Below are 27,651 nucleotides of genomic sequence, written 5' to 3' on the forward strand. Positions count from 1 at the left end.
GACCTCACGGACATTCCCACCGGCCAGCTCATGTCCCGCAGCCCCGCCCGGCCCCGCCCGACCCCACCCGGCCCCGCCTCGATCGCCCCGACCTCCTCCCAAGCGGAGAGCCAAAGGGAACCTCAGCCTGCGCCTTTAAGGGGCGTGGCCGCAGCCTCCGCCCCTTCTACCCGAGCGCTCCAATGAGGGGAGGGGTGCGGGAGGAGGAGCGGGTAGGGGGGGTGGGGACAGGGGATGATTTGTGAGCCGACGCGCAGGCGCAGTGGCCAGGCGCTAGGCGGTGTGTTTCCAAAATGGCGGCAGCGATGGACGTGGATACTCCCAGCGGCACCAACAGCGGCGCGGGCAAGAAGCGCTTTGAAGTGAAAAAGGTTGGGTGTCCCCAACGCCTTCCTCGGGGAAGCTAGGGAGACACGGATCTGGCTGGCAGGCCCGAGGACGAGCCAGGCGCGGGGAAAAGGGCTTCATTTTCAGGGCGTACCTGGGACTCGGGACCGCGAAAGGAAGCCGGGGGGCGGGCCTACGGTTGATCGGCGTGACTATGGCCCACTGCCTGGGCCCACGTTAGTTTCGCTGCGGAAGCTTTGGGGCCAATCGCAGAGCTGTTTACTGGAAATACGCGGGGGTCGACTTCTGTGCGGGAGCCAAGCACATGAGCTGTCACTGAAGTGACTGAGCGGTGGGGGAGGGACGGGTGGGGTTGGGTGGGATGGAGACCGGAGAAGAGACTGCGGCGGGTGGAGGATGGGGCTGTGTGGAGAAAGCCGGGAACGTGAGGTCTTAGCGCCGTGAAGGCTTTTGAGGAGCCCCGCCCCTTGCTGGATCCCAAGACTGTTGACTCCGAGGGATCCGTTTTGGCCCTCGATTGTGTGGAGGCCTCGTTAGCCTCTAAACCCATAGTCTCGAGTGTAAAAGCTTGGTCCTGACGAGACGTCTACTGGTTGTCACACACCTTCTGCCACCCCAGTAGTTCTCTAATATCCGGGTAACCCTTCTAACAACAACAAGTAACTAAAAAGCCTAGTGGGCTTTAAAAGCGAGCCCAGAACTTGCGGCATTTAGGAAGGTGGAGTACTAATTGTTAGTGACCTCGAAACCGAAAAGCATGCGATTTCTCTTCATAATTTGCCAACAGTTTGGCAGAAAAGTGTCCGTTCCTACCAAATTTTACGTAAATCTGTTCAAAATGAAGATCTTGAAGTAGGGAGTGTGTTTTCTTATATATTGTTTTTAGAACACGTCGCTGAGACCAGTCCCCACCCCCACCTTTTTTTTTTTTTTTTTTTTGGTCTCATTGTGGCCACTGCTGCTCAGTTACAGCCAGCAGCCATATTGAAGATGAACAGATGTAGAAGTTACTGAGAGGGAGGTCTAACATATGTGTATGTTGCAGAAGCCAGATGAATGACTTTTAGATCGACTTAACTAGAATTAACAAAGTAATAGTTTGGACATGTAAAAGTTGAGAACATCAGATTACTTGATCAGTGGAAAAGAAAACTTACTGTAGTAGATTCTACTTGGCCATGAAGTGCTCTTGTAAGGCTGGAGAGATGACCTTGCTCTGTGTGCTGGCACTGGGTAGGTAACTAGCCATGCAGCTTATCCCACGATTATCCACTCTATGATCCAGTCCGCATCTTAGTTCATTCTGTTTGCTCACCCTGCACTTGTGTCCAGGACTACTTGAAGAGCAGATACTTGACACAGATTTTGCGTTCTTCCACAACTGTCAGGGAAAGCTGCACAATAATTGTAACAATTTTATAAGTTTTACTTATTTAAAGTTTCTACTTCCCTAAATCAGGTGTTTTAAAATATTCCTAATTTTCTTACATTACTTTGGCTAGCTAAAGTATTTTACATTATAAACCAAACAAAGATCCCCATCTGTGGATGAATTGGGAAGTATACCTGTGGTCTATTGTTGTCCTCTGAGGTAGGTACAAATAGTTTGTCCAGAAACATCCTTTTTTTTGCTGGGCCCTATGGCCAGGTTGTGGTAACTAAAATCTGAAATCCTATTGAGTTTGTTACATCACAAGGAAAACGCATTGTTTCCTCCCTTTCTCTTTGCAGTGGAATGCAGTGGCCCTCTGGGCCTGGGACATTGTGGTTGATAACTGTGCCATCTGCAGGAACCACATTATGGATCTTTGTAAGTAACTCAGGGAGGGTGGGAAGAAGTCGGGCTGACAGAAATGGTGGTCATCCTGATGCGCCCAGTTTCCTTCTTCCAAAGTAGATACAAAGCAGCGTCAGAACCCTTAGGACTCGCGCAGCTGATCCGTTGGCATGTTTGATACAGATTTTTGTTACTGGTTTTGGAGACAGGGTTTCTCAGTGTAGCCCTGGCTGTACTGGAACTTACTTTGTAGATTAGGCTGGCCTCAAACTTAGAGGTCCACCTGTCTCTGCCTCCTGAGTTAAATTATTTTTTTGGTTTTGTTTGTTTTCAAGACAGGGTCTCTCTGTGGAGCCTTGACTGTCCTGGACTTGTTTTTGTAGACCAGGCTGGCCTTGAACTCACAGCGATCTGCCTGCCTCTGCCTCCCGAGTGCTGGGATTAAAGGCGCCACCACCACCGGGCTGAGTTAAATTCTTTTTAAAAGTGATGTTTTGAGCAGGGTGTGGTGGTACATGCCTCTAATCCCAACACTCAGGAGGCAGAGGCAAGTAGATCTCTGTGAGTTCAAGGCCAGCTTGGTCTACAAAGCGAGTCCAGGGCAGCCAAGGCTGCACAGAGAGACCCTGTCTCAAAAAATTAAAAAAAAAAAATGTTCTGGAGGCATACTCAGCTCTCAGAATAAAGCTGGCAAGATCCCATTTAAAATGAGTTGTGGAGCCGGGCGTGGTGGCGCATGCCTTTAGTCCCAGCACTGTGAGTTCAAGGCCAGCTTGGTCTACAAAGTGAGTCCAGGATGGCCAAAGCTACACAGAGAAACCCTGTCTCGAAAAACCAAAAAATAAAAAATAAAAATTAAAATGAGTTGTGGGCAGACTTGCCATTTTTTCCTCATCTTATACAGACACAAAGGCAAAAATAATAATGAAAGAAAATAACCTTTGGCCACCTTTAATTCCAGGCTGATCTCTGAATTTGAGGACAGCCTGGTCTACAGAGCAAGTTCTAGGACAGCCATGGCTACACAGAGAAACCCTGTTTCAAAAAAAAAAAAGAAAGAAAAAAGAAAATGGCCTTTGAAGGTAGATATGTAAATGCGTGCCTGTAATCCGAGTGTTTGGGAGGGGCAGCAGGAATATAGTGGTGAATCACAAACCACACAGAGCTACTAAGGTTTGAACTACAGTACTCTGGGCTTGTTTGGTTGGTTTTGGCTTTGTTTTTTGTTGTTTTGTTTTGTTTTTGGTTCTTGGGTTCTCTGTATGGCCTTGGCTGACCTGGACTTACTTTGTAGACCAGGCTGGCCTCGAACTTGGAGAAAGCTGTGTGCCTCTACCTCCCCAGTGCTGGGATTACAGGCATGTACCACCATGACCAGCTACTTTTTAGGATTTTGTTTTGTTTGGTTTGGTTTTTGTTTTTGGAGACAGGGTTTCTTTGTGTAACAAACAGCCCTCACTGTCCAGGAATCCACTCTGAACTACAGTACTCTTATCTAAGCTAGTTTTTGTTGGGCAAAATTTATAGTCACAGGCTAAGCCAGGTATAGTGGCACAGGCCTTTAATCCCAGCACTCGGGAGGCAGAGGCAGGTGGATCGCTGTGAGTTTGAGGCCAGCCTGGTCTACAGATGAGGCTAGGACACCCAAGGCTAACACAGACAGACCCTGTCTCAAAAAACCAAAAATAAACAAATAAATAATTTATAGTCACAGGCTCAGGAGATAAGAGCACTGGCTACTCTTCCAGAGGACCCAGGTTCAGTTCCCAGCACCCAAATATAGGCTTACCATGGTCTGGTCACTTCAGTTCCAGGGTGTTCAATACCTTCTGGTCTCCACCGGCAGCAGACACACACTGGAGGAGGCAAAACACCCTACACATTAAATCAATAAGTGAATAAATTATAAAGTAAGAGATAGCCCTTTATAATCTCAAGTTCTAGGTTTGCAGGTTCAAACAGTATCATGTCCTAGCACGTGTGTGTGCTTGTGCGCCTGTTTAGATATGTGTGTATCCCACACACTCTTCATGTCCTAGCACGTGTGTGTGCTTCTGCGCCTGTTAGATATGTGTATCCCACACACTCTTCACTTAGCAGGGCGCACGGGGCTGCTGGCTCTTCTCTCAGATACCCAAGGCGTGCTGTGGTGCCCTGGATGTCCCTAGCTTAGACAGTGCCCTGTTTTGTTCCTGTTGTTTACTGCTCTAACCCTGGCTAGTACATACTAAAACTGCCCTGGATGTTTGCTAGATGAATAACAGAACCCAATGGTGTTTAGAGCCTAAGATCCCTTCAGCTTGGAAAGCAGGAATCAGGTTTTGTGTTGAAAAGCACTTGTGACATCTGCTGGTAGCTGCAGTGGCTGAGAGTTTCTTTGAACTTTGACGTTTTCTTTTTTAAGCTACAGTGAGAGTGGATCAGTCTCCATGTTTAATACAGATGGAGGAACCCATCTCTGAAACACAGCAGTTTAAACACCGGGTGGGAGTGGGGTTTCTGTCCCTTGTATTTTTCACAAGTTGCATCCAGAGAAAATCCTATTTCTTTGGGGCTCTCATCTAAGAATAGTAAAGGGGCCGGGCATGGTGGCGCACGCCTTTAATCCCAGCACTCGGGAGGCAGAGGCAGGCGGATCGCTGTGAGTTCGAGGCCAGCCTGGTCTACAAAGTGAGTCCAGGATGGCCAAGGCTACACAGAGAAACCCTGTCTCAAAAAACAAAAAAAACAAAAAAAAAAGAATAGTAAAGGGCATTACAATGCTCAGAGCGTACTTCCAAGAGGACAGCAAAAGCACTAGCATGTTTTCCCACTAGACATTTATTTGCCTCATAATATGGTATATCTGTGTGTGTATGTGTGTGTCAGGGTTTCTCTTTAGCCTTGGCTGTCTTGGACTCACTTTGTAGACCAGGCTGTCCTCCAAGTCACAGGGATCCCCCTGCCTCTGCCCCTGTGAGTGCTGGGATTACAGGTGAGTGCCACCATACCAAGCTGTTTTGGTTTTTTGATTGTTTTTTGCTTTAATGCTGTTGTTTTGGTTTGGCTGTTTTTGAAATGGCTTCATAACCAGGCTGGCCTGGAACCCTGTGTGTTGCCCAGGCTGACTGCAACTTCATGATCCTGCTGCTCTGCTTCTCTCATATCCTCGAAAATGTCACATGATGTAAAATAATGAGCTTCCGTAGCAAAAACTTGTGACAGATGTGAGTCTCACAGTATATACTTGGGATCCCAGCACTTGGGAGGTGGAGACAGGACGATGAGTTCAAAGTCACCGTTTGCGACACAGCAAACTCACGGCAGCGGGAGACTCTGCCTCTCTGTGTGTAGCTGGCTCAAAAAATAAAAATAAGAAAGCCAGTCAGTGGTGGTGCACACCTTTAATCCCAGCACTTGGGAGGCAGATACAAGCAGATCTCTATGAGTTGGAGGCCAGCCTGGTCTACCCAGTGAGTTCCAGGACAGCCAAGGCTACACAGAGAAACTCTGTCTTGAAAAACAAAAACAAGAGAATCCTGCTGGTGAGATCTCCCTCCGCCTCTAAAGTACTGGGAAAATAGGCATGCACCACTATGTTGATCTTGATTTGAGTATCTGAGTTTGGGGGTGGGGCGCGGCTGTCCATTGTTGTTTTTGTTTGAGATAAGGTCTCACTGTATAGTCCAGGCTAGCCTGGAACTCAGCATCACTTTGACTGTCTCTGCCTCCCAAGAGCTGAATTACAGGCATGAGCCCCCAGCCCCAGCCCTAGTAAATTCCTGACTGTAGAGCACTGACCTTAGAGTCTCTCACAGCCATGCTTTAGTGACTCTGAACAGCAGAAGCAGGTCAGTGATTTCAAACCTGGCCTCTGGTTTCTGAGGGGTGGGGAAAGGACCAACCGTCAGGCCAGTAATGCCTCAGCATTTTCTACATCCCACCCGCTAGTCTGCTATAGCTGTACCACACTGACTAGTCTAAACTAAACTCAGAAGGGACACTGTTGCCATCTTCACAACACTTTGTCAATGTATCGTCACTTTCTGCTTTGCTCATCTCGAAAATCATTAGGGGGAACAAATGAGTAGTCCAAGCTACCTTCACAAAGACTCACAGAGATCCTCCTGCCTCTGCCTCCCAAGGGCTGGGACTGTAGGTTTGAGCCACCACACAGCCCTCTTCACCTTTTTCACCACCCACTGAAAACGCTTCGTGGCCAGTTACCCAGTTGAGGACCTGGCTGGCTGGGTTGAAGCTGCTGCCCCCAGGTCAGTGATGCTCTTCCCTTGTTCCCACAGGCATCGAATGTCAGGCCAACCAGGCGTCCGCTACCTCTGAAGAGTGTACCGTTGCATGGGGAGTCTGTAATGTAAGGAACCGTCTTTGCTGTGGGTGGCTTGTGCATGCATTGCTGCTTTTCCTGCTTTGCCAGGCTTGAAATTTAGTAAGGGAAGAATGAGTAGCCCACCTTTCTACCAAATTATACAAATTGTAAAAGCAGATTTTAAATCTTGTGGTATTTAGTTTTGACCAGATAAACAGTGGTTATACAAATACTTGTTTGTCTTAATTGCTAAGTGGACCCACTTTCCTAAGCAATCTTTTGGGGTTTTTTTGTTTGTTTGTTTGGGTTGTTTGTTTGTTATTTTGGTTTTTTGAGACAGGGTTTCTCTGTGTAGCTTTGACTGTCCTAGACTCACTTTGTAAACCAGGCTGGCCTCAAACTCAGCAATCCGCCTGCCTTTGCCTCCCAAGTGCTGGGATTAAAGGCGTGCCCCACCACCACCCAGCACAGCACAATTACAGTCTTAGTTACATGAGCTGAAAGTGGCCAGTCAGGCCCAGGATGCACAGCTTCCATTGTGACGCAGGGAATTACAGGTGCTGGGGGCAGCTGTCTGACTTGCTAGTAACTTTGTCAGAATATTTAACATCTCTGCTCCTGGTTTCCCTCAAGTAAAACATGGCTAATAATGAAACTGTAAGCAAGATAAAATGATTTAACTCTTAAAAGTGCTTAGAGGGCCAGTGAGACGGCTCAGTGGATAAAGGGCCTTGTGCCAAGCCTGAGCTTCAGTTCTGGGACCACATGGTAGAAAGAGAGCTGAACTCCACAGGCTGTCCTCCTAACTGACACACAAGTGCACACCCAGATACATAGATGTCCTAAAAGTGCTTAGAGTGGATCCTAGGACATAGTCAGCAGATATATTTGTTAAGTAAGCTAACTGAGGGATCAACAGTTAAGGGCACACACTGCTCTGCCCAGCAGGCAGCTCACAACCACCTGTAATTCCAGCTCCCAGAATCTGGATCTCTGCCTTCTGTAGGCACCTGCACATGCTCATGGCAGACACGTGTGTACACCTAATTTGAATAATAATGTTTATCTATTTATTTATTTACTTACTTACTTACTGGTTTTTCGAGGCAGTTTCTCTGTGTAGTTATGGCTGTCCTAGACTCACTCTGTAGACCAGGCTGGCCTTGAACTCACAAAGATCCACCTGCCTCTGCCTCCCGAATGCTGGGATTAAAGGTGTGTGCCACCACACCTGGCTTAAATAATAATCTTTAAAAGAAAGCAAAGTGAATATAGCTTTGGGGATGGCCGTCACTAATGCTCAGTGCTGTGTTTGTGGCCTAAGGCTGTCTTCCCATTCCTGCCCTCTCCTCCATCTCCGTCAGACCCTATGGCCACTTCACAGCCCGCATTAGCCAAAGGTTGAGTTGAACATTCATGGAGATAGAGGAACTACATCGGTGCTTTGCCCTCACTACTTTCAACTGGTGGTGACATTGTTCTGTACGAAGGGAAAGGGGGTGAGCCTGCTGAGGTGGTTCATGGGTAAAAGTGTTCAGTGCCAAGCCTGACAACCAGAGCTCAATCTTTGGAACCCCTGTGGTAGAAGGAAAGAACTGCTTCCACAGGCTACTCTCTGAGCTCCGGGTGAGTTCTGTGCAAACATAAGTAGACATAATTTAAAATTTTTATTTATTTAGACATTCACTTTGTTGCCCTAGCTGTACCTGCCTCCAGGTACTGGATTAAAGGAATGTGCCACTTCCTGGCTTTTAGAGTCAGGTATCATAGTACACGCCTAATCTCAATTCTCTGGAGGCAGAGACAGGCAGATCCCCAAGTTCAATGTCAGCCAGGACTGCACAGAGAAAGCATGTCTTGAAAACAAAACAAATTTAGATAAAAATGACTTTGTTCAGGTAGCTTTTGTAAAGGAGAGCCTGGCATGCTATGCCAGAAGCCACCACACTAGGCTACGGTGCTAGTTTTGGGTCTTGCATGAACCAGCTCTGTTAGTTAGACGAGTCATTTGTCTGTGAGGCTCCGTTTCCTGTCTGCAAGCTACAGATAGTAATGTCTGTCCACCCTGCTCTCTAGGGCTGCAGTGGCAGAGGCAGGCGCATCACTGTGAGTCTACAAAGCAAGTCCAGGATAGCCAAGAAAGACTACACAGAGAAACCCAGTCTGGGGGTGGGGGTGGAGGGAGAGTCTGAAAGGACAGAATCTTCTAGAAAGTTGTTTCTGAGAAAGAAGAGTAATATTTTCTCACACTTGAAGTCTGTGTGATCAGGGCCTCCTTTCTCAGGGAAGTAGAAGCATCCTGCTAGCAGCCAAATGGCACCAGGATCCACATTCCCTCAAAGAGACAGGCCCTCACTGTCAGAATGGGCTCCTGGTAGTCTCTTCAGCGGTGAAGGCGTGTCATTGTGTTCTGTGGGAAACGCCCTTACCAGGAAGAGGGTTCTGAGATGTCGGGTGTGATGCTGCCCTCTCATCCAAGGCAGCTGGTGGCGGCAGTGACATGTAACACTTGTCTTTTCTTTCAGCATGCTTTCCATTTCCACTGCATCTCTCGGTGGCTCAAAACGAGGCAGGTGTGTCCATTGGACAACAGAGAGTGGGAATTCCAAAAGTAGGTGTTTCTTCCCTGTTTGGGGTTCCATGCCTGGGTCTTCTGCTTTGTGTTTCTCCTACTGGCCTCAAGCTGAAAGCAGCTAGAGTGGTGGTGGAGCATTGTGGGGAGGGGGGGTCGGGTCCGGGGGGTGTTGAGACAAGGTCTCTCTGTGTAGCCCTGGCTGTCTTCTTACTCTTTCTGTAGACCAGGCTGGGCTCGAACTCACAGAGATCCACCTGCCTCTTCCTCCGGAGGGCTGGGATTAAAGGCATGTGCCACCATGGCCAGCTCACGTGCCTTATTTAATTCATTGGTTTTGTATGTTTGTTTGAAGACTGATTCTATCTATTATGTAGCCCTGGCTGTCTTGGGACTCACTCAGTGACCAGGCAGGCCTAGACCTCAGAGGTCTGCTTTCTAAGCTCTGGAATTAAAGCTGTGCACCACCATACTTTATTTTATGTGTTTGAGGTTTGGGGTCTCTTAGTGTAGCCATGGCTGGCCTTTGGGAATTCCTCCTACCTCTGCCTTTTCAGTGCAGAGATCACAGGTGTGCTCACCAAAACCCACTCCTGTTGTTTGAGGGTTTTTCCCCCCTTGGGACAGCATCTCTTTCTATAATTCAGGCTGGCCTCAAGTTTATGAGGACCCTCCCACCTCAGCCTTCCAAGCCCAGTGCCTCAAGTTACCAAACTTAGAGCAAATCGATTACATTGTCATTAGTAAACAAAGCATACTAGAGCATGCCTTTGATCCCAGAATTAGAATTTGAGGCCGACTTCGTATACAAAGTAGTTTGAAGATAGCCAGGGCTACACAGAGAAACCCTGTCTCCATAAACAAAAGTAAAAAAAAAAAAATGTGTGTTTAATAGGTTTTATGGCTTTAACTCTGCAGGATCCTAATGGGGTGATTTGTTTGTCTTTCAGGTATGGGCACTAGGAAAGACTCCTCACTGCTCCTTCAGTCTCTCCCTTCCCGTTAGTTAGCAGATAGAAAAACCATGGTTTTCTTCCTTTCCTTTGTCTTTGGAGTTCGCTGTTTCCACGGTCATATTTTTTTGTGTGTCAAATAAAGTCGTTAAGTTCCAGTATGGTTGCTGTCTTACGTATGTGGAAAGAGGGATCTGAGAAGGGACCTCTTAAAGCCGGAAAGCCAACCTCGAAAAGTGCACTGTTCCTCAGCAGAACAGTGTCCTGCAGTGCATCATCTCAAGGTCACAAGGAGCCTGTTGAAGTGTGGGTCACTAGCACCCAGAAACGCCTCAGGCTCTGTCTTCCTTCTGAGATGGCACCGGGCAGCTGAATGAGGAAGGAAGGACATGGCAGCCTTGGACCAACCAGATTGGCTCTGGACTTCCTTCACCTCTCATGAGGGAATTTAAGAACAAGTAAATGGTAGCAAGCTGGCGAGAATGTGAGCTTACGACACTCCAGGGCTAGTGCTGATTGTGTATGGCATGTTGCATTCTCTAGAACAAACGTTCACCCAAAAAATCCTGCTAGGTAGTCGTGGCTGGCACTAGAGCAATTTTAAAGTTTGATGGTTGGACAGTTTGAAAATGCACGCCTTTAATCCCGGCACTCGGGAGGCGGAGGCAGGCGCACTGCTGTGAGTTCAAGGCCAGCCAAGAGTCCAGGGTAGCCAAGGCCACACAGAGAAACCCTGTCTCAAAAAACAACAACAACAAAAAAGACCCTGGGTTCAATTGCTGGCATGAATAAGTAGGACTGTTCCGATGGAATTAAGTGCTCCGGTTTCCTTCAAACATGCTGGCCAAGGAAAGAGCTGCCGCCCTGATGCTAATTCAGTGGCTGCAGTCCCGTCTGAGAGGCTTTTATGTGGTTTTTCATGTGCCTAATGGTTCTGCAGAGGTCCTGAAAGCCTTCCTTGCTCCAGTGCAATTGCAGGTGAAAGCGTTCTTCACTTAACTCCAACTGTTTTCTGTTGTTAGGCAGAAAAAGATTGCAAAAATGTGAAACAATCCTGTTTTTTGCTTTGTTTTCAAAGTTAATTTTAATAAAAATATGTTAACGTATGATGTTTCTGGATGTTTTTTGTTTTGTTTTTCTAGACAGGGTTTTTCTTTTCTTTTTTCTTTATTATGTATACAGCATCCTATCTGCATGTGGGCCTGGCCACCAGAAGGGGGCGCCAGATCTCATTATAGATGGTTGTGAGCCACCATGTGGTTGTTGGAAATTGAACTCAGGACCCCTGGAAGAGCAGATAGTGCTGTGCTCTTAACCACTGAGCCATCGCTCCAGCGCACTATTTTTTGTTTTTGTTTCTGTTTGTTTGTTTTTGAGACAAGGTTTCGCTGTGTAGCCTTGGCTGTCCTAGACTCACTTTGTAGACCAGGCTGGCCTCGAACTCACAGCAGTCCACCTGCCTTTGCTTCCCGAGTGCTGGGATTAAAGCACCAAGCCTGCCAGGTTTTTTGTTTGTTCGGTTTTTTTTTTTTTTTTTTTTTTTTTTTTTTTTTTGTTCTTTTGAGACAGGGTTTCTCTGTGTGTGGCCCTGGCAGTCCTGGACTCACTTTGTAGACCAGACTAGCCTCAAACTCACAGAGATCCTCCTGCCTCTACCTCCCCAGTGCTGGGATTAAAGGCATGAGCCACCACGCCCAGCTGAAAATACCTCCCCCCCACCCCATTTTGTGGGTGGCAGCGCAGATGCTCATGGGTTAGTGTGCATGTGGAGGTTGCTACTGGGTTTGACAACCGGTTAGACAGCCTAGGTTCCTCCTGCTTCTGCCGCCCACTGCTACACCTGACTATGTGGGTGCTGGGCACTAAATTCCGGTTTGCAAGGCAGTTGTTTTACTGACAGCCATCTCCACAGCTTCAGCTTTCTCAGTTTGATACCCATTGTGTCTATAATGTGCAATCATGTCCTCTGAGCAAAGAGGCCACCATTTCCCTCGGGCCATCAGTACTTGCCTGCAAGAGGCCTGTGTGTTCCCTCAGAGGATCAGGTGGGAAGGAACGGGTGAGATTGCCGCCACCTTCCAGCTGTTTGTATGCAATTCTCCAATTGCTGTCATTGCTAGTGGCCTGGGGGAATCCCTGCAGCCTCTACAGGATGCTGAACTGAAAGCTAGAAGCAGGCATCCTTGCTGGGCAGAAGACTCCCAGCATGGATGCTTTGGGATTGCCCACACTTCGGCCAGTAACCTCGTATTCTATAAGTAAGCCCCAATAAACTCACTGGTTTCCTAAAGTGAACTTGGGTGGAATGGGACTTTGTCAGTGTAGGGTATATGTTTATATCTCCCCAGGAAAGAATTCCCCCAGTGTGTAGATAAGTAAAAATTTTGGGTTCTCAGTTTTTAGGATCTTGCTGTTAGGTTTTGGAGGTTTTTGTTGTTACTTGATTTTAAGCAGGGCTGTCTGGAACTTACTATGTAGACCAGGCTGGCTTCAAACTCACACAGATTTTTAAATTTTACTTTTAGGATCCTAAAGGGATAATGGAGACTAGGAGTCATGCAAACCTCTAGTGATGAAGAACTTCGGAGTCTAAGGTGGATAACCTGCCCTGAGTGCCAGCTATGTAACAGGCGCTCACCTGGAGGCAGCTGTAGCCATTTTGGTTACATCGCAGGACTGCCACCTTCACCAGAAACATCTTTACACCGGTCCAGTTGGCATTCAAGCTGCATAAATAATCTGGGCAAACATGTTTCTTGCTCAACACCCATGTGACAGCATCGGAGCATACCCCTCTCAAAAACAACTGGGATGCTGGGTGGTGATGGCGCACGCCTTTAATCCCAGCACTCGGGAGGCAGGGGCAAGTGGATCGCTGTGAGTTCGAGGTCAGCCTGGTCTACAAAGTAAGTCTATGACAGCCAGGCTACACAGAGAAACCCTGACTTGAAAAAACAAAACAAAAAACCCCCCAAATAAACAACAGGGCTGGGGACATGTCCAAAAACATTGTAATGGGGGGGAGGGAGGCGAGGAGGGAGGCGGTGGTGACTACAGGTTTTCTCTGTAGTCCTGTCCTGGAACTCACCAGGCTGGCCTTGAACTCAGAGATCCACCTGCCTCTGCCTCCCAAGTACTGGGATTAAAGGCGTGCACCCCAGCTCTTGGGATTTGGAGGCAGGAAGATCAAAATTTCAAGGTCATTTTGGCTACATAGTAAATTAAGGCTAGGCTGAACTACATGACATGAGACCCTGTCTAAAAAAAAATCCAAACTGGGCTGTGGTGGCGCACTTCTTTAATCCTAGCACTCAGGAGGCAGAGGCAGATGGATCACTGGGAGTTCGAGGCCAGCCTGGTCTACAGAGCAAGTCCAGGGTAGCCAAGGCTACACAGAGAAAACTCTGTCTCAAAAAAACCAAAAATAAATAACTAAAAAAAAAACAACCCATTACAGATAAGTGCTGTGTAGAGGCCTGTGTGGGTGTGCCATTGCATACAATGTGGATGTCAGAAAATGACACCCAGGACTGAGCTTTCTTCCTCCATCATATCTTATCTAAGGGCTGATACTCTGTAAGTTCCAGATCACAGAAAGTCTCCATGATCTCAGCTGAAGTATCTGGACAAAGTGAACTTTACACTTGACCAAGAGGGTGTTATTGGATGAACACAAGGAGGCAAGAAGGTGGTACCTGTGTCTCTTCCCAACTGGCCAGTCTCAAAAGAGTTGGCACACAGGAAGGGGGAAGAGGCCACTGCTGCAGGACATCAAATCCCTAGAACTGACCAATAGGTCTTTAAAGTAGTTTTTACTGGTTGGGGAAGATTGAAACAATTTCATTTACATATGTTTTTGTTGTTGTTGTTGTTGTTGTTTTGGTTTTTCGAGACAGGGTTTCTCTGTGTAGCCTTGGCCATCCTGGACTCACTTTGTAGACCAGGCTGGCCTCGAACTCACAGCGATCCACCTGCCTCTGCCTCCCGAGTGCTGGGATTAAAGGCGTGCGCCACCACACCTTTAGTAGTTTGACCAATTGACTTTACTTTGTTCTTTGCTCTGGGTGTTTTTTTGTTTTTTTGTTTTTTTGTTTGTTTGTTTTTTTTTTTTTGCTTGTTTGTTTTTCCAGTGAGATCTTACTGTTTTGAGGCTGTCTTTGCTCGAATCTCTGAGTAGCTAGACCACAGACACAGACCAAGCACCTTACCAGACTGAGTTGGTCTAGTCTTCAAGGGCAGTTTCCTCCCCTGAGAATCATAAAGTCTTGACTGGGTGTAGCATTTGAAACCTGTAAACCTAGCTTAGGGGGAGGTAGAGGACCAGGCACCAGCAGCTCAGTCATCCTGGGTACTAGAGACCCTGGCTCAAGAGAAACAATGATTTCCATGGCCCGGAAGGATATGTCTCATGTAGCATGCTCCTGGTGAGACCCTTCCCAGAACTCCAGCGACAAGTCCCATATGTCCTGTTCTTCATTGCTGGAATCCTGTTTTTTTACTTGTTCCCAGTCTCACTTCTTTAGAATTTGTATTTCATTTGTTTTGTTTTGTTGTTTTCTCTGTCTCTTTTTTCTTTCTTTCCTTTCCTTTTATTTATTTTTTGTTTGGTTGGTTTGGTTTGCTTATTTTTCTATACAGGATTTCTCTGTGTAGCCTTGTCTGTCCTGGACTAGATTTTTAGGCCAGGCTGGCCTCGAACTCACAGTGGCTGAGATTACAAGCATGTGTACCACCACACCCGGCCTCAGGTTGTCTTTCCTTGACTGCTATTCAAACTCCAGCTCGAATTCAGGTACAGCCTCTTCCACTGACAACAGTGTTCAACAAAGTGAGTGTTCATTTGCATCCAGCTCCTGATTTTCAAAACCCACAAGGGGGAGGTGTCAAGTCTTGTCAGGCACTGTTGCCAGGCACACGTGCCTTTAATCCCAGCACTTGAGCAGAGGCAGGCGGATCTCTGAGTTTGAGGCCAGCCTGGTCCACAGGGTGAGTTCCTAGACAGCCAGGGTTACACAGAAAAACCCTTTCTGGAAAAAAGGGCAGGGGGAGGGAAGGAAGGAGGGAATGAAAATAAGAATGAATTAGGAAAATTTAGGACAAGTATCTGTCGCTCCTTGAGGCATTTCTCATCCCATCCCCAACCCTAAATCCCTCTAGCCTATGGCTTGGGCTTCCATAGCCCCTATTTTCTCAGATCTGGTCTAGGCCGTTTGTCCACGTGCTTTCCTGGTTCCCGTGTGCTCTTGGCCTCTTGGTCTCCGTCTCCTCTCTCGGTCCTCCTGCCCCACGCCTTCTTTTCCTCTCTCATTCTCCTTCTCCTGTCACTCTCCTCTCTGGCCATTTTCTCCCTCAAATCTACAATACAACCCTTCTCCCCAGCCATACCCTGGATTAGTCATGTCTTCATTTTCATGCAAAAGGGGTATGCCTGCGGCATTCTTTGTCAGAGGCAAGAGAAATTTTGTAGCTCAGGCTGGCTTTAAAGTTACTTTGTAGTCAGGGATGACCTTGAACTCCTGATCTTCCTAATTCTATCTTTCCTTTTAATTTTTTTTAAAAATATTTTTTATTTATTTGTTATGTACATTGGTGTTTGGTGTACATGTATATCTGTGTGAGGGAGCCGGATCCACTGAAACTTAAGCTACAGACAGTTGTGAGCTGCCATGTAGGTGCTGGGAATTGAACCTGGGTCCTCTAGAAGAGAGCCAGTGCTCTTAACCATTAAGCCATTGCTCCAGCCGCTTTGATTCTATCTTTTAATCCCACCTGCTGGGATTGCAGGTGGGCACCATGTGCTGGACTTAACCTGTAAGAGACAAGCATTCTAGCAGCTGAGCTCCATTCTCCTGGCTTTATTTATTGGTTGTTTTGCTTTTGTTTTCGAGACAGGGTTTCTCTGTGTAGCCTTGGCTGTCCTGGACTCACTCTGTAGAGCAGGCAGGCCTCGAACTCACAGCGATCCACCAGCCTCTGCCTCCCAAGTGCTGGGATTAAAGGCGTGTGCCATCATTATTGGTTGTTTTGCTTACAGTAGTGTCTAATGGTATGAAAAGCAGAAGGATGCTTTAAGAAAAGCATGGCAGCCAGGCATACTACCCCAGGCCTGTAATCCCAGCTCTCAGAGATAGAGGAAGCTAAATCTATGAATTAGAGGCCAGCCTGGTCTACATAGTAAATTCCAGGACATCCTGAGCTACATAATTGAGAGACCCTGTCTAAGAAAAAAAAAAAAGAAAGAAAGAAAAAAGAGAAAAAGAAAGATGAAGCTGGGGAGTGCTAGTGCACACTTTTAATCCCAGCACTTGGGAGGCAGAGGCAGGCAAATGGCTGTGAGTTCGAGGCCAGCCTGGTGGTCTACCAAGTTAGTCTAGGCCAGCCAAGGCTACACAGAGAAACCCTGTCTCAAAAAACCAAGGAAAAAAGAAAAGAAAAGAAAAACCAAAAAGAAGCTTGGTATGGTGGATCACACCTTTAATCCCAGCACTTGGGAGTCAGAGGCAGGTGAATCACTGTGAGTTCCAGGCCAGCTTGGTCTACAAAGCAAGTCCAGAACAACCAAGGCTACACAGAGAAACCCTGTGGGGGGGGGGGGGGGCAGCGGGGACAGAGAGGGGAAGGGGAGTGAAAGAGAAAGAGAGAGAGAAACGCATGCTGCCTGGCCCACAAGTAGCATCATCAACAAGTTTGCTGGCTCTCCTCCTGGCTCCTAACTCCCCAGCTAAACGCACAAGAGTAATTGCCAAGGGGAGAATTGCAATTGCTGTAGCAGGAATACATAAATTCAAGCTTCTGACTTTCAGAATGAGCTCTTGAGGCCCACAAGGGGAGAAAGCATAAATAAAAGCAGCCTGCAGCAGATCGGATGAGTCAACAAATATTTATGAAGCGCCCCCAGCCCAGCCCCCACCCATGAGCTGGGAGCAGGCTGCAGGCTGGGCCTCAATCTATGTGAAGGCTTTGCCTAGTCCACCTCGGAACCAGTTCTAGAGAAGGGAAGACTAGCATCAAGTCTGTGGGTGAAGAAACCAAACAGAGGAGGAAGAGGGAAGCGGGGGGGGGGGGGGGGTGCGGGGGGGCAGAGAGAGGTGGAGGGAGGAAGAGAGAGGCAGAGGGGGAGCTAAGAGAGAGAAAGGGGAGCAGAGGAGGAGCAGAGGGGAGCCAGGCTGGATTAGGCAGGATCTTCAGAACAGGCCTGTTCCTGGAGAAGATAACATTAGAGCAGAGTTTTGAAGGGAGGAGTGGGGGGCTAGAGGGCTGGTAGGGGTGGCCTTCTACATCCAGGTCACAAGTTGGGGATGGAAGTGACACAGATAAGTACTCCATTGAAACCTGTGAGCTGTGTTGTGGTCTAGGTAGCAATTATGCAAGAGATCTGGCAGGCAATGGGTTGGTTCAAGAAGGTAAAGACAATAGAGGCTTCGAAAGGCGTGGTTTAATCCCAGCACTCGGGAGGCAGAGGCAGGCAGATCGCTGTGAGTTCGAGGCCAGCCTGGTCTACAATGCGAGTCCAGGACAGCCAGGGCTACACAGAGAGACAGGCATGGCTGCTGTACCCTCTACCCTCAACTTTCCAGCACAGGGCTGGGCTTCCTCTCCCCCAGAGGCTTCTCTCTCTCTCTCTCTCTCCTCTCTCTCCTCTCTTCTCTCTCTGCCCATGCTTCTCTGCCTGCACCCCCCTTTCCTGTCTCCCCCCCCCACCCCTCACTCCCATCTCTGCAGGGCAACTTTCCTGATCACCTCCTGGGAGATCAGTGAACCCACTCTAAAGCTACCCCCAATAAACCTGCTTTATGTATACTTTTAATTTGTCTTGAATTAGCTTTTTTCTCAGCAGAGAAAACCTATCAGTGTTAACTAGTTTAGTGAAAGGTCCACTCTTTTATTCCTGAATTGCCTACAACTAGCTGTTCTGTGACCTTGGCAACTGTGTGAGCATCCCATAATGTCTGCTAACTTGGTAGGGTGACTCCAGGTGAAGGTATGGCTGTTCATTCATTCTTTCATCATTTTATTTATTTTTCTTTCTCCTTTCTCAATATTTATGGGGGGGGTTGTTTGTTTGTTTTTGGAGACAGGGTTTCTCTGTGTAGCCCTGGCTGCACTGAACTCACTTTGCAGACCAGGCTGGCCTCGAACTCACAGCGCTCTGCCTGCCTCTGCCTCCCGAGTGCTGGGATTAAAGGTGTGTGCCACCACGCCCGGCAATATTTATGTATTTTAGACAGTGTCTCTCATATATCAGGATGGCCTTAAACTCACCGCAAAGTGAAGAATAAATGAACTTCTGTTCCCGTTGTTTCCGCCTCCCCATAACAGATGACACCACCATGATAATTTATGCTCCTTAAGCGGAGAGCACTGTACCGTTGAGGTACATCCACAGCATTGTTTGTTTTGTTTTTCGGTTCAGGGTTTCTCTGTGTAGCCCTGGAACTGGCTCTGTAAACCAGACTGGCCTTGGCCTCAGAGATCTTCTTGCCTCTGCCTCCCAAGTGCTGGGATTCCTGGGGGCCACCAGCGCTGGGCCTTGGCAGGAGCACTCAATGTAATAACTGCTCACACTGAATTTGGGGCTGAGTTCCTCTTTCGGTTTCCTGAGTCTTCACCCACTTGCATTTTCCATTACCCACAAGCTTCATGACCTCAAACGTTGCCCCCACCCATCCCCCAGCAGTACAGAGCCTTCCTAATGTGCAGTGGCTTCTAAGCCAACACTTCAAAATGAAAACAAAATAACAAAGTCAACTCACTCCCGCATCTGAGATTCCTTGGCACCTGAAGGGTTAAATTCATGACCTTGGAGGCCTTTTCCTTCCCAGCCCAGGAAGTACAGGTTCTCAGGTGACAGCAGTAACCCCCAGATACAGGTTTTCCTGGGCAGGGCTGAGTTCAGCAGGGACTATCCTGGTTAGACCAGATTTCCTGGTTTGGGGTTTGGGAAATCCAGTTGCCTCCGAGTAGCCTAGCCTTGGCAAGTCCGGTTGCCGCCAATCTGTCCGTGCTCCTCCGCCCCCAACGCTCAAAGAACCTGTAAAAGCAGCTGGAGTCCAGCCGATAGATTTGTGAGGAACCACAGTGAGAATTGCAGGAAGCATCCGGACTCAGGAGCCTGGACCGCACTCTCCCTAAAGGTTTCTTGCTCACACACCCCTCTTTGTTGCTTGGGTTTTGTTTTGGTTTTGTTGTTTGTTTGAGTATGTAGCCTGGTAGTCCTGGAATTCACTATCTTGGCTGACTTCAAATTCACAGTGATCCGCCTGCCTGCTTCTGCCTCCCAAGATCTGGGATGAAAGGTGTGTGCCACCATGTCTGGCTCTTTTATTTTGTTTTGATTTTTTTTTTTTTTTTTCTTTCAAAGATGTGTCTGGGGCTGTAGAGAATGATTAGTACTTAAGATTGGGGGGTGAGCCGGGGGCTTGGTGGCGCATGCCTGTAATCCCAGCACTCGGGAGGCAGAGGCAGGCAGAGCGCTGTGAGTTCGAGGCCAGCCTGGTCTACAGAGTAAGTCCAGGACATCCAAGGCTACACTGAGAAACCCTGTCTCGAAAAAACAAAACAAAACAAAAAACAACAAAAAACAAGATTGGGAGGTGAGGGATGAGGGGAAGAGGCCTGAGGGTGGGACTGAAAGAGATTAGGGAGGGAGGGGGCTGGGATCAAGCTGTAAAGTAATTAAATAAATAAATAGGGCTGGAGAGATGGCTCAGCGGTTAACAGTACTGTCTCCTCTTCTGATGGTCCGGAGTTCAATTCCCAGCAACCACATGGTGGCTCACAACCACCTGTAATGAGATCTAGTGCCTTCTTATGGTAGGCAGGCACACATGTGGGCAGAATACTGTATAAATAATAAATAATTAAAATAAATAAATAAAAGGGGGGAATGGACTGCTGGCTGTTCCTTCAGAGGACCTGACACCCCTTTCTGGACCCTTCAGGCACCAGCCACACCAACATATACATAAAATAAAACAATTGAAGAGAAATATTTTAAGCTTTTTTTTTTAACCCCCCGAGACAGAATTTCCCTGTGTAGCTCTGGCTGTCCTGGACTCACTCTGTAAATCAGGCTGGCCTCAAAGTCAGAGATCCGCGTGCCTCTGCCTCCCAAGTGCTGGGATTAAAGGCATGCACCGCCACACCCAGCTTTAAGATTTATTTTTATTTTATGTGTCTGAGTATTAACCTGCTTGGATGGATGTGCACCATGTTTGTGCAGTGCCCATGGAGATCAGAAAAGGGTGACAGATCCCCTGGATCTGGGGTTACAGATATTTGTGGGCTGACATGTGGCGGCCTGAGAATCATACTTATGTCCTCCAGAAAAGCAGCCAGTGCTCTTGAACAGCTGAGTCTTCTCTCTAGGTACAGATTTTGATGCTTTAAGACTATGTAACCCAGGCTTGGTTTTTTTGTTTTGTTTTGTTTTTTTCCAGCATAGGGATTTTCTGTGTTAAACTGGCTGTCCTGGACTCTCTTAGTAGACTGGGCTGGCCTCGAACTCACAGAGATCCGCCTACCTCTGCCTCCCTAGTGCTCCACCACACCTGGCGGGGCTTGATTTTTAAAAACAGTAATATTTAGTTTAGCAGTCTGGACACAGGCCTTTAATCCCAGCACTCTGATGGCAGAAGCTGACAGATCTCTGGTCTACAGAGCAACTTCCAGGATAGCCAAGGCTATATAGAGAAAGCCTGTCTTGAAAAACCAAATATAAGCAAACAAATAAAAAGTTATTAATAATAACTTTTATATTTAATTAGTAATATAAGACATTATTATCATTTTCATTTTCGCATGCACTAGTGTGTGCATCTGTTTGAGCAGAGGCCAGAGGAGGGTATCAGGTGGCTTTATCCCTCTCCATCACATTCCCTTGAGACAGGACAGGGTCTCATAGAACCTGGCGCTCGGCTGGAGGACATCAGGCCTTGGTGAGATTCCTGACTCTGTCCCCTACAGGTCTGGGATTACAGGCAAATGTGTGTAACCACACCCAGTTTTTCCCTGTGGTTTCTGGAGAGTCTAAACTAGGCCTTTCTGCTTTTACAGCCCTCACCCATTAATTCATCTCACCAAACCGTTTATTATTTGGTTGGTTGGTTTTGTTTTGTTTTGTTTTTTCTTTTTCTTTCTTTCTTTTTTTTTGGGGGGGGGGTTTCGAGACAGGGTTTCTCTGTGTAGCCTTGGCCATCCTGGACTCACTTTGTAGACCAGGCTGGCCTCGAACTCACAGCGATCCGCCTGCCTCTGCCTCCTGAGTCCTGGGATTAAAGGCGTGCACCACTACCGACCAACTTTAAAATGACTATTTTTATTTTAATTGTTTTCTTTTAACTTTTTATTTTTGGTCTACAAAGTGAGTCTAGGACAGTCAAGGCTACATAGAGAAACCCTGTCTCAAAAAAACAAAACAAAACAAAAAACCCAAAAAAAGTCTTTTTAAAATAGCTTCATGGCCGGGGCTGGAGAGATGGCTCAGTGGTTAAGAGCCCTGTCTGCTCTTCCAAAGGTCCTGAGTTCAATTCCCAGCAACCACACGGTGGCTCACAACCACCTATACTGAGATCTGGTGCCCTCTTCTGGCATGCGAGCTCACAGTGCAGGCAGAACATTGTGTAAATAATAAATAAATAAATCTTAAAAAAAAAAAAAAAAGCTTCATGGCCAGGTCAGTGGAACATACCTTTATCTCAAACAAATAAACAAAGCCCCCACCTATACACAAAAACTTTACTCCTGGCATTCTGTAAGTGCAGACAGGGAGGATCAGGAGGTCAAAGATATCTTTGGCTATGGAGCAAGTTTGAGGCCAGCCTGGAAGGAATGAGAGAGAGTCAAAAAAAAAAAAAAAAAAAAAAAATCCCACCACCAGCAGGTTGCAGTGGCACACGCCTTAATCCTAGAACTCAGGGAGGAAATAAGTGGGCGAACCTCTGTGAGTTCGAGGTCAGCCTGGTCTAGAAAGAGAGTCCAGAACATCCAGGGCTACACAGAGAAACCCTATTTGAAAAAAGCAAAACAAAAAACAAACAAACAAAAAACCCAGAACTCAGGACCAGAGGCAGGTGGATCTCTATGAGTTTGAGGCCAGCCTAGTCTATAGAGTGAGTTCCAAGACAGCCAAGACTACACAGTGAAACCAAAACAGAAAGAAAAAAAAAAAGAGCTGGACATAGAGGCAGAGGCAGGCGAATCTCCATGAGTTCGAGGCCAGCCTGATCTATAAAGTGAGTCTAGGACAGCCAAGGCTACACAGAGAAACCCTGTCTTGGAGGAGAGGAGAAAAGAAAAAGAAAACACACATGCGCACACACATACACACTTGGGACCCATGGGACCCTGTTAAAAAAGCAACACACACACACACACACACACCAGGCAGCTGCAGGAAGGAAAGATGTTGAAAGCCCCAGGGCACCAGGAGTAGTGACAGGGTCGGGGTGGAGCTGGACCAAAGGGAGGGAGGATGTGGAGTTGGAGTCTGAGGAGGCTGGTCCTTCTTGTGCTCCAGAGCTGGGCAGGGCTGGCATGGGGCCTGCTGGGTTGCAACCTAGGAGGTCACCTCACCTTAGTCCCCTTTTGACAATGGCAATGGCTATTGCTCCATACAGGGCTAGCTAAGCTACACTTCCCACTCCAGGCTAGTGCTGGGTGCAATCTGCCTGCCTCATTCAGCCTGAGAAAGCTGCTGGGGCAGTGGGGGGGGGGGGGGTAGGGGGGCAGAGGGGGGGAGAGTGGGGGGGAGGGGGCTTGATGGATTTAGACAGCTCTTAGAGGCACTGTTGTTCAGGCACTCAGGGTCTGTGACATACTAACCAAGGTATGAACCCCAGTTTAAGCAGGACAGGGCCTGGAATCCTGGTGGGGGAGGGCAAAGAAGGCTTTACAAAATATTCTGAATAAGACATGAGTGAGTGAGCGGTAGAAACCAGAGAGCAAGGTAGGGAAGAGCCTGGACCCCAGTCCTGAGTTCCAATCCTGAAACTGTCTGAACCTCAGGTTCCTTAACTGCTTGATTGTTGGTCTTCTAGTGGATTAGCCTCACCTGTTCTCTCACAAGACCGTTCCGAACCTGCACTTGGGATCCTAAAAAACAGGTTTATCTCTCCTTCACTAGGCCTGACTATAAGACTGAGACTTTTGAAGAAAACTGGTCAGGCGTTTCAGAGAATCTCTTTACTTTGACTTGTCTTCTCTTCTCATTATTATTTGAGGTTGTGCTTGGTAGTGAGTGCATGAGTGGGGAGCAAGACACGGAGGAGGGCTGAGGCCACAGCTCAGCAGGAAAGGATATGTCCACCAGGGCTGATGACTTGAGTGCTAACCCCTAGAGCCCATGGGGCAAAGGGAACTGACTCTCCAAGTCACTTGTCCTCCTCCTCCGCCGCCTCCTCCTTTTCTTCTTTTTCTTCTTCTTCTTCCTCCTCTTTCTCCTCTTCTGTTTTGTTTTTTAAAGATTTATTTATTTATTATTTATACAGTTTTTTGCCTGCATGTGAGCCAGCCAGGCCGAAAGAGGGCATCAGATCACATTACAGATGGCTGTGAGCCACCATGTGGTTGCTGGGAATTGAACTCAGGGCCTTTTGGAAGAGCAGCCAGTGCTCTGAACCATCTCTCTAACCCATTGTGTGTGTGTGTGTGTGTGTGTGTGTGTGTGTGTGTAAAACAGGGTTCCTCTGTGAATCCTTGGGTGTTCTGGACTCTCTTTGTAGACTCACAGTGATCCATCTACCCTCTGCCTTGATGAGCGCTGGGACCAAAAGCCTGAGCCACCACACCTGGCTTAGTCACTTGCCTTCTGACCACAAACACAAAAGCACACACATACATACAAATGCATAAATAAAATATTGAAAAGGGAAGACATAGAAATGTTACATACCAATGTCTATTCCTTGTGAAGTTTTTTTTTTTTTAGCCCTCCGAGACAGAGTTTCTCTGTGTAGCCTTGGCTGCCCTGGAGTCGCTTTGTAGACCAGGCTGGCCTCGAACCCACAGAGATCCGCCTGCCTCTTCCTCCCGAGTGAGTGCTGGGATTAAAGGCGTGAGCCACCATGCTCGGCTCTGTCCTCTCTCTTATAAGGTCTCACATGGCTAGGACAGCCTCAAAACAGTTGTATATACAACGAAAAACTTGGATTTTTTGATCCCTCAGGCCTCCGTCTCCTCCGTACTAGGTTTCTAGCTGTAAGTATGTGCCATCATGGCTGGCCAGGGTTATATGGTGCTGGGGACAAAGCCAGGGCTTCCTGCATGCTCAGCAGGCATGGAGGCAGAGATTGAGGTCGGATCTAAATGTATAACCCAGGATTGAACACACTGTATAGTCTAAGATAGCCTCAAACTCACAGGCGAATTCTCTTGCCTCAGCCTCCCAAACGTCAAGATTACAAAGGTATGATCCACTATTTCTTTTTTGTTGTTGTTGTTTTTTGTTTTTCGAGACAGGGTTTCTCTGTGTAGCCTTGGCCATCCTGGACTCACTTTGTAGACCAGGCTGGCCTCGAACTCACAGCGATCCTCCTGCCTCTGCCTCCCGAGTGCTGGGATTAAAGGCGTGTGTCACCACATCCGGCTCTGATCCATTATTTCTGACAAACTTTTTTTTTCCCTCTTTATTTTGTTTTTGTTGTTGTTGTTGTTTTCTGAGACAGGGATTCTCCATGTAGCCTTGGCTGTTCTGGTCTCACTTTGTAGAACAGGCTGGCCTAGAACTCACAGCGATCCGCCTGCCTCTGCCTCCTTGTGCTGGGATTAAAGGCGTGCGCCACCATGCCCGGCTGTCTTTTTGTTTATGAGACAGTGTCTCATGCATCTCAAGGTATCTCCCAGCTGCTAATGACCTGTGACTTTATTTGGTGGGGGTGGGGGTGTCAAAACATGGTTTCTTTGTGTAGCCCTGAACGTTGTAGAACTTGCTCTATAGACCACACTGGCCTCGAAATCAGAAATCTTCCTGCCCCTGCCTCCAGAGTGCTGGGATCAAACTCTTGGGTCACCACTGCCTGGCTTGTGACTCTTTTGTTTGTTTGGTTTGGTTCCCACCTTTTATTTATTTTATAAGATGTTACTCTCATTTTACATGGACGAGTGTTTTCCCTGTACGTATGTAAGTGTATTACATCAGATTTAACGGCACCTGCCCTAAAAAAAAAAACCGCCTGAGCCATATTGCTGGCCTGCTGTGGCTCTTTTTGGAGGCAGGAAGGGGACCATCTTCTGGCAGAAATACCTTCTGTCTGTCCCACAAGTGCTGTTTAATAAGTGGGCGGGGCGGGTGGTGGTGGTACAGCCCTTTAATTCCAGCACTCGGGAGGCAGAGGCAGGTGGGTCCCTGTGAGATCTAGGCCAGCCTGGTCTACAATGTGAGTCCAGGACAGCCAAGGCTACACAGTGAAACCCTGTCTCAAAAAAATCCAAAATAAAATAAAATAAGTGGGCGGATTCCTTGGAGCCACAAAGGTCTGTGAATACTGGGGTGAGGCGTGCTGCTCTGCAATGGGTGCTTTTCTGTGTGCTTTGTCTTCTTTGATGTGGCCTTGGCCCGAACAGGCACCTGCACATGGTTGGGTGGGAGCAAGTCCAGAGGACCCCACAACGTTTGGCCTGTCCAAGGTCTCATTCAACTCCCTAGAACCCCACCTTGCGCAGCCACTTCATCTGCAACCGTTTCTGGTTATCCAGCCTCTGAACAAGATTGGTGTTGCCATGGTAACAATGCCCCTGACAGGTCCCGTAGGACTCCCCTTTAAGCTGATCTCCAAATTGGAAGGCTAGGGTATTATCAGGTGCCGCGGGGGACCCTGCAATCCAGTAAGCCAAGAAAAGCCTGGCCTTCTTTACCCCTCATTTGTGCCCCAGTAAACAAGACATCATCAGTTCAAATCTCGGCTCTGTAACTTTCTGTCTTCGTAAGTCCCTGAACTCTAAGGTGAGAGCGTGGACATTCAATGGCATTATCCATGGGCAGCTCTGGCCCATTCCTGGCCTGTGGTAAAGGTTAGCCCGTATTAAGTTGCCTCTGAGAAATGCTTGATGGAAAAATCCAGAGGCGTCCTCACACAACAGAGACACACAAGAGTTTTCTGGAACAGGCATAAGACCTTAGCCTGCAATCCTAGAATTTGGGAGATCGAGGCAGTAGGGTTAGGAGTTGAAGAACCCTCAACTACTCAATTTCCATGCTGGCCTGGGCTACATGGAGCCGAATGACACAAAGCCCCAGACTATAAGCTAAGGGGCAGGAATTAAGATATTATTTTTCCACTGGGCGTGGTGGCTCACACCTTTAATCCCAGCACTCGGGAGGCAGAGGTAGGCAGATCTCTGTGAGTTCGAGTCCAGCCTGGTCTACAAAGTGAGTCCAGGACAGCCAAGGCTACACAGAGAAACCCTGTCTTGAAAAACTTTGAAAGAAAGAAAGAAATCAGTGGGCCCCAAAGGATTATAATTTCAGCCAGGTAGTAGTGGCACACATCTTTAATAACAGCATGGGGGATGCAGAGCCAGGCAGATCTCTGTGAGTTCGAGGCTAGCTTTGTCTACAGAGCAAGTTCCAGGACAGCCAGGGCTGTAATATGGACAGAGAAACTCTGTCTCAATGCACTCTCCCCCCCAAAATTTTTTATTTTATTTTAATTTATTTATTTATTTTGTAGTTTTTGTAGACAGGATTTCTCTGTGTTAGCCTTGACTGTCCTGGACTCACTTTGTAGACCAGGCTGGCCTCGAACTCCTAGTGACCCAGCTGCCTCTGCCTCCCGAGTACTGGGATTAAAGGTTTGTGCCACCACAGCCTGGCTTTTTTTTTTGTTTTGTTTTGTTTTGTTTTTTGAGACAGAGTTTCCCTGTTTGGCCTTCGCTATCCTAGACTGGTTTTGTAGACCAGGCTGGCCTCAAACTCACAGCAGTCCACCTGGCTCTGCTTCCCGAGTTCTGGGATTAAAGGCATGCTCCACCACGCCCGGCTAAAAAAAAATTTTAAAACAAGGTATTTCACGTATATAAGTGGTTTACATGCAAGGATATATAGCCGGGGCGTGGTGGCACACATCTTTTCCCCAGCACTCTGGGAACAGAGTGAGTCCTGGGAACTGTGGGTTCGAGGCCAGCCTGGTCTACAAAGCAAGTCCAGGACAACCAAGGCTACACAGAGAAACTATCTAGAAACCACCTCCACTATACCAAAAAAATAATGTATATGGACCACATGCGTGTCTGCTGCCTGCAGAGGCTGGAAGAAGGGTCAGATCCTGACTCTTCAGTTACAGAGGGTTTTGAGCCACCATGTGAGTGCTGAGAACAAAACTCAGGTCACCTGGAAGAGCAGCAAGTGTCCCTAACCACTGAGCTGTCATCTCTCCTCTCATTTTTCAGCCCACTTAGTCCACCTAACACTGCCTCCTAGATTGCTGACTGATCTTGATGGTTTGACGTGGGCAGGTGAACCGTGCTGAGTTCATGAGTTCATGTCCACAAGAGACCATCTCACAGCACTCCTCTGCTCCTTCCAGGGTGCACCCTCAGCTTTGGAGGTGATGGTGATGGTGGGGATGTTGAAACGACGTCCCTTTTAGTGTTGAGTACTCAACTGTCACCTATTCTCAGTACCTTGATCAGTTATAGGTCTCTGTATTAACTGCTGCCCATCCCCCTCCCCCCTTTTCCCCTTAAGAAAATTGGCTCA

At 47.7% G+C, this 27,651-nt stretch overlaps 1 protein-coding gene across 1 annotated transcript; it reads left to right on the forward strand.

The window, feature by feature from the left end:
* The first annotated feature begins 278 nt into the window (after positions 1–278).
* Positions 279–9,978, forward strand: Rbx1 (ring-box 1). The gene is made up of 5 exons (XM_051160038.1): positions 279–371; positions 2,080–2,158; positions 6,406–6,476; positions 8,957–9,042; positions 9,954–9,978. Exons 1-5 carry the CDS (start codon positions 294–296, stop codon positions 9,964–9,966), a joined length of 327 nt encoding a protein of 108 aa, XP_051015995.1. The 5' UTR covers positions 279–293; the 3' UTR covers positions 9,967–9,978.
* Positions 9,979–27,651: the final 17,673 nt, after the last annotated feature.

This window comes from Acomys russatus, chromosome 17, assembly GCF_903995435.1.
Source record: "Acomys russatus chromosome 17, mAcoRus1.1, whole genome shotgun sequence".
In the NCBI taxonomy this organism is placed as follows: domain Eukaryota; kingdom Metazoa; phylum Chordata; class Mammalia; order Rodentia; family Muridae; genus Acomys; species Acomys russatus.

Excerpts from the sequence above, each read along its gene's own strand:
- Rbx1 (XM_051160038.1), top strand. The coding sequence starts at position 294 with ATGGCGGCAGCGATGGACGTGGATACTCCCAGCGGCACCAACAGCGGC. Across the intron at positions 2,159-6,405 it reads GAACCACATTATGGATCTTT|GCATCGAATGTCAGGCCAAC; the intron begins GTAAGTAACTCA and ends TTGTTCCCACAG. Across the intron at positions 6,477-8,956 it reads TTGCATGGGGAGTCTGTAAT|CATGCTTTCCATTTCCACTG; the intron begins GTAAGGAACCGT and ends CTTTTCTTTCAG.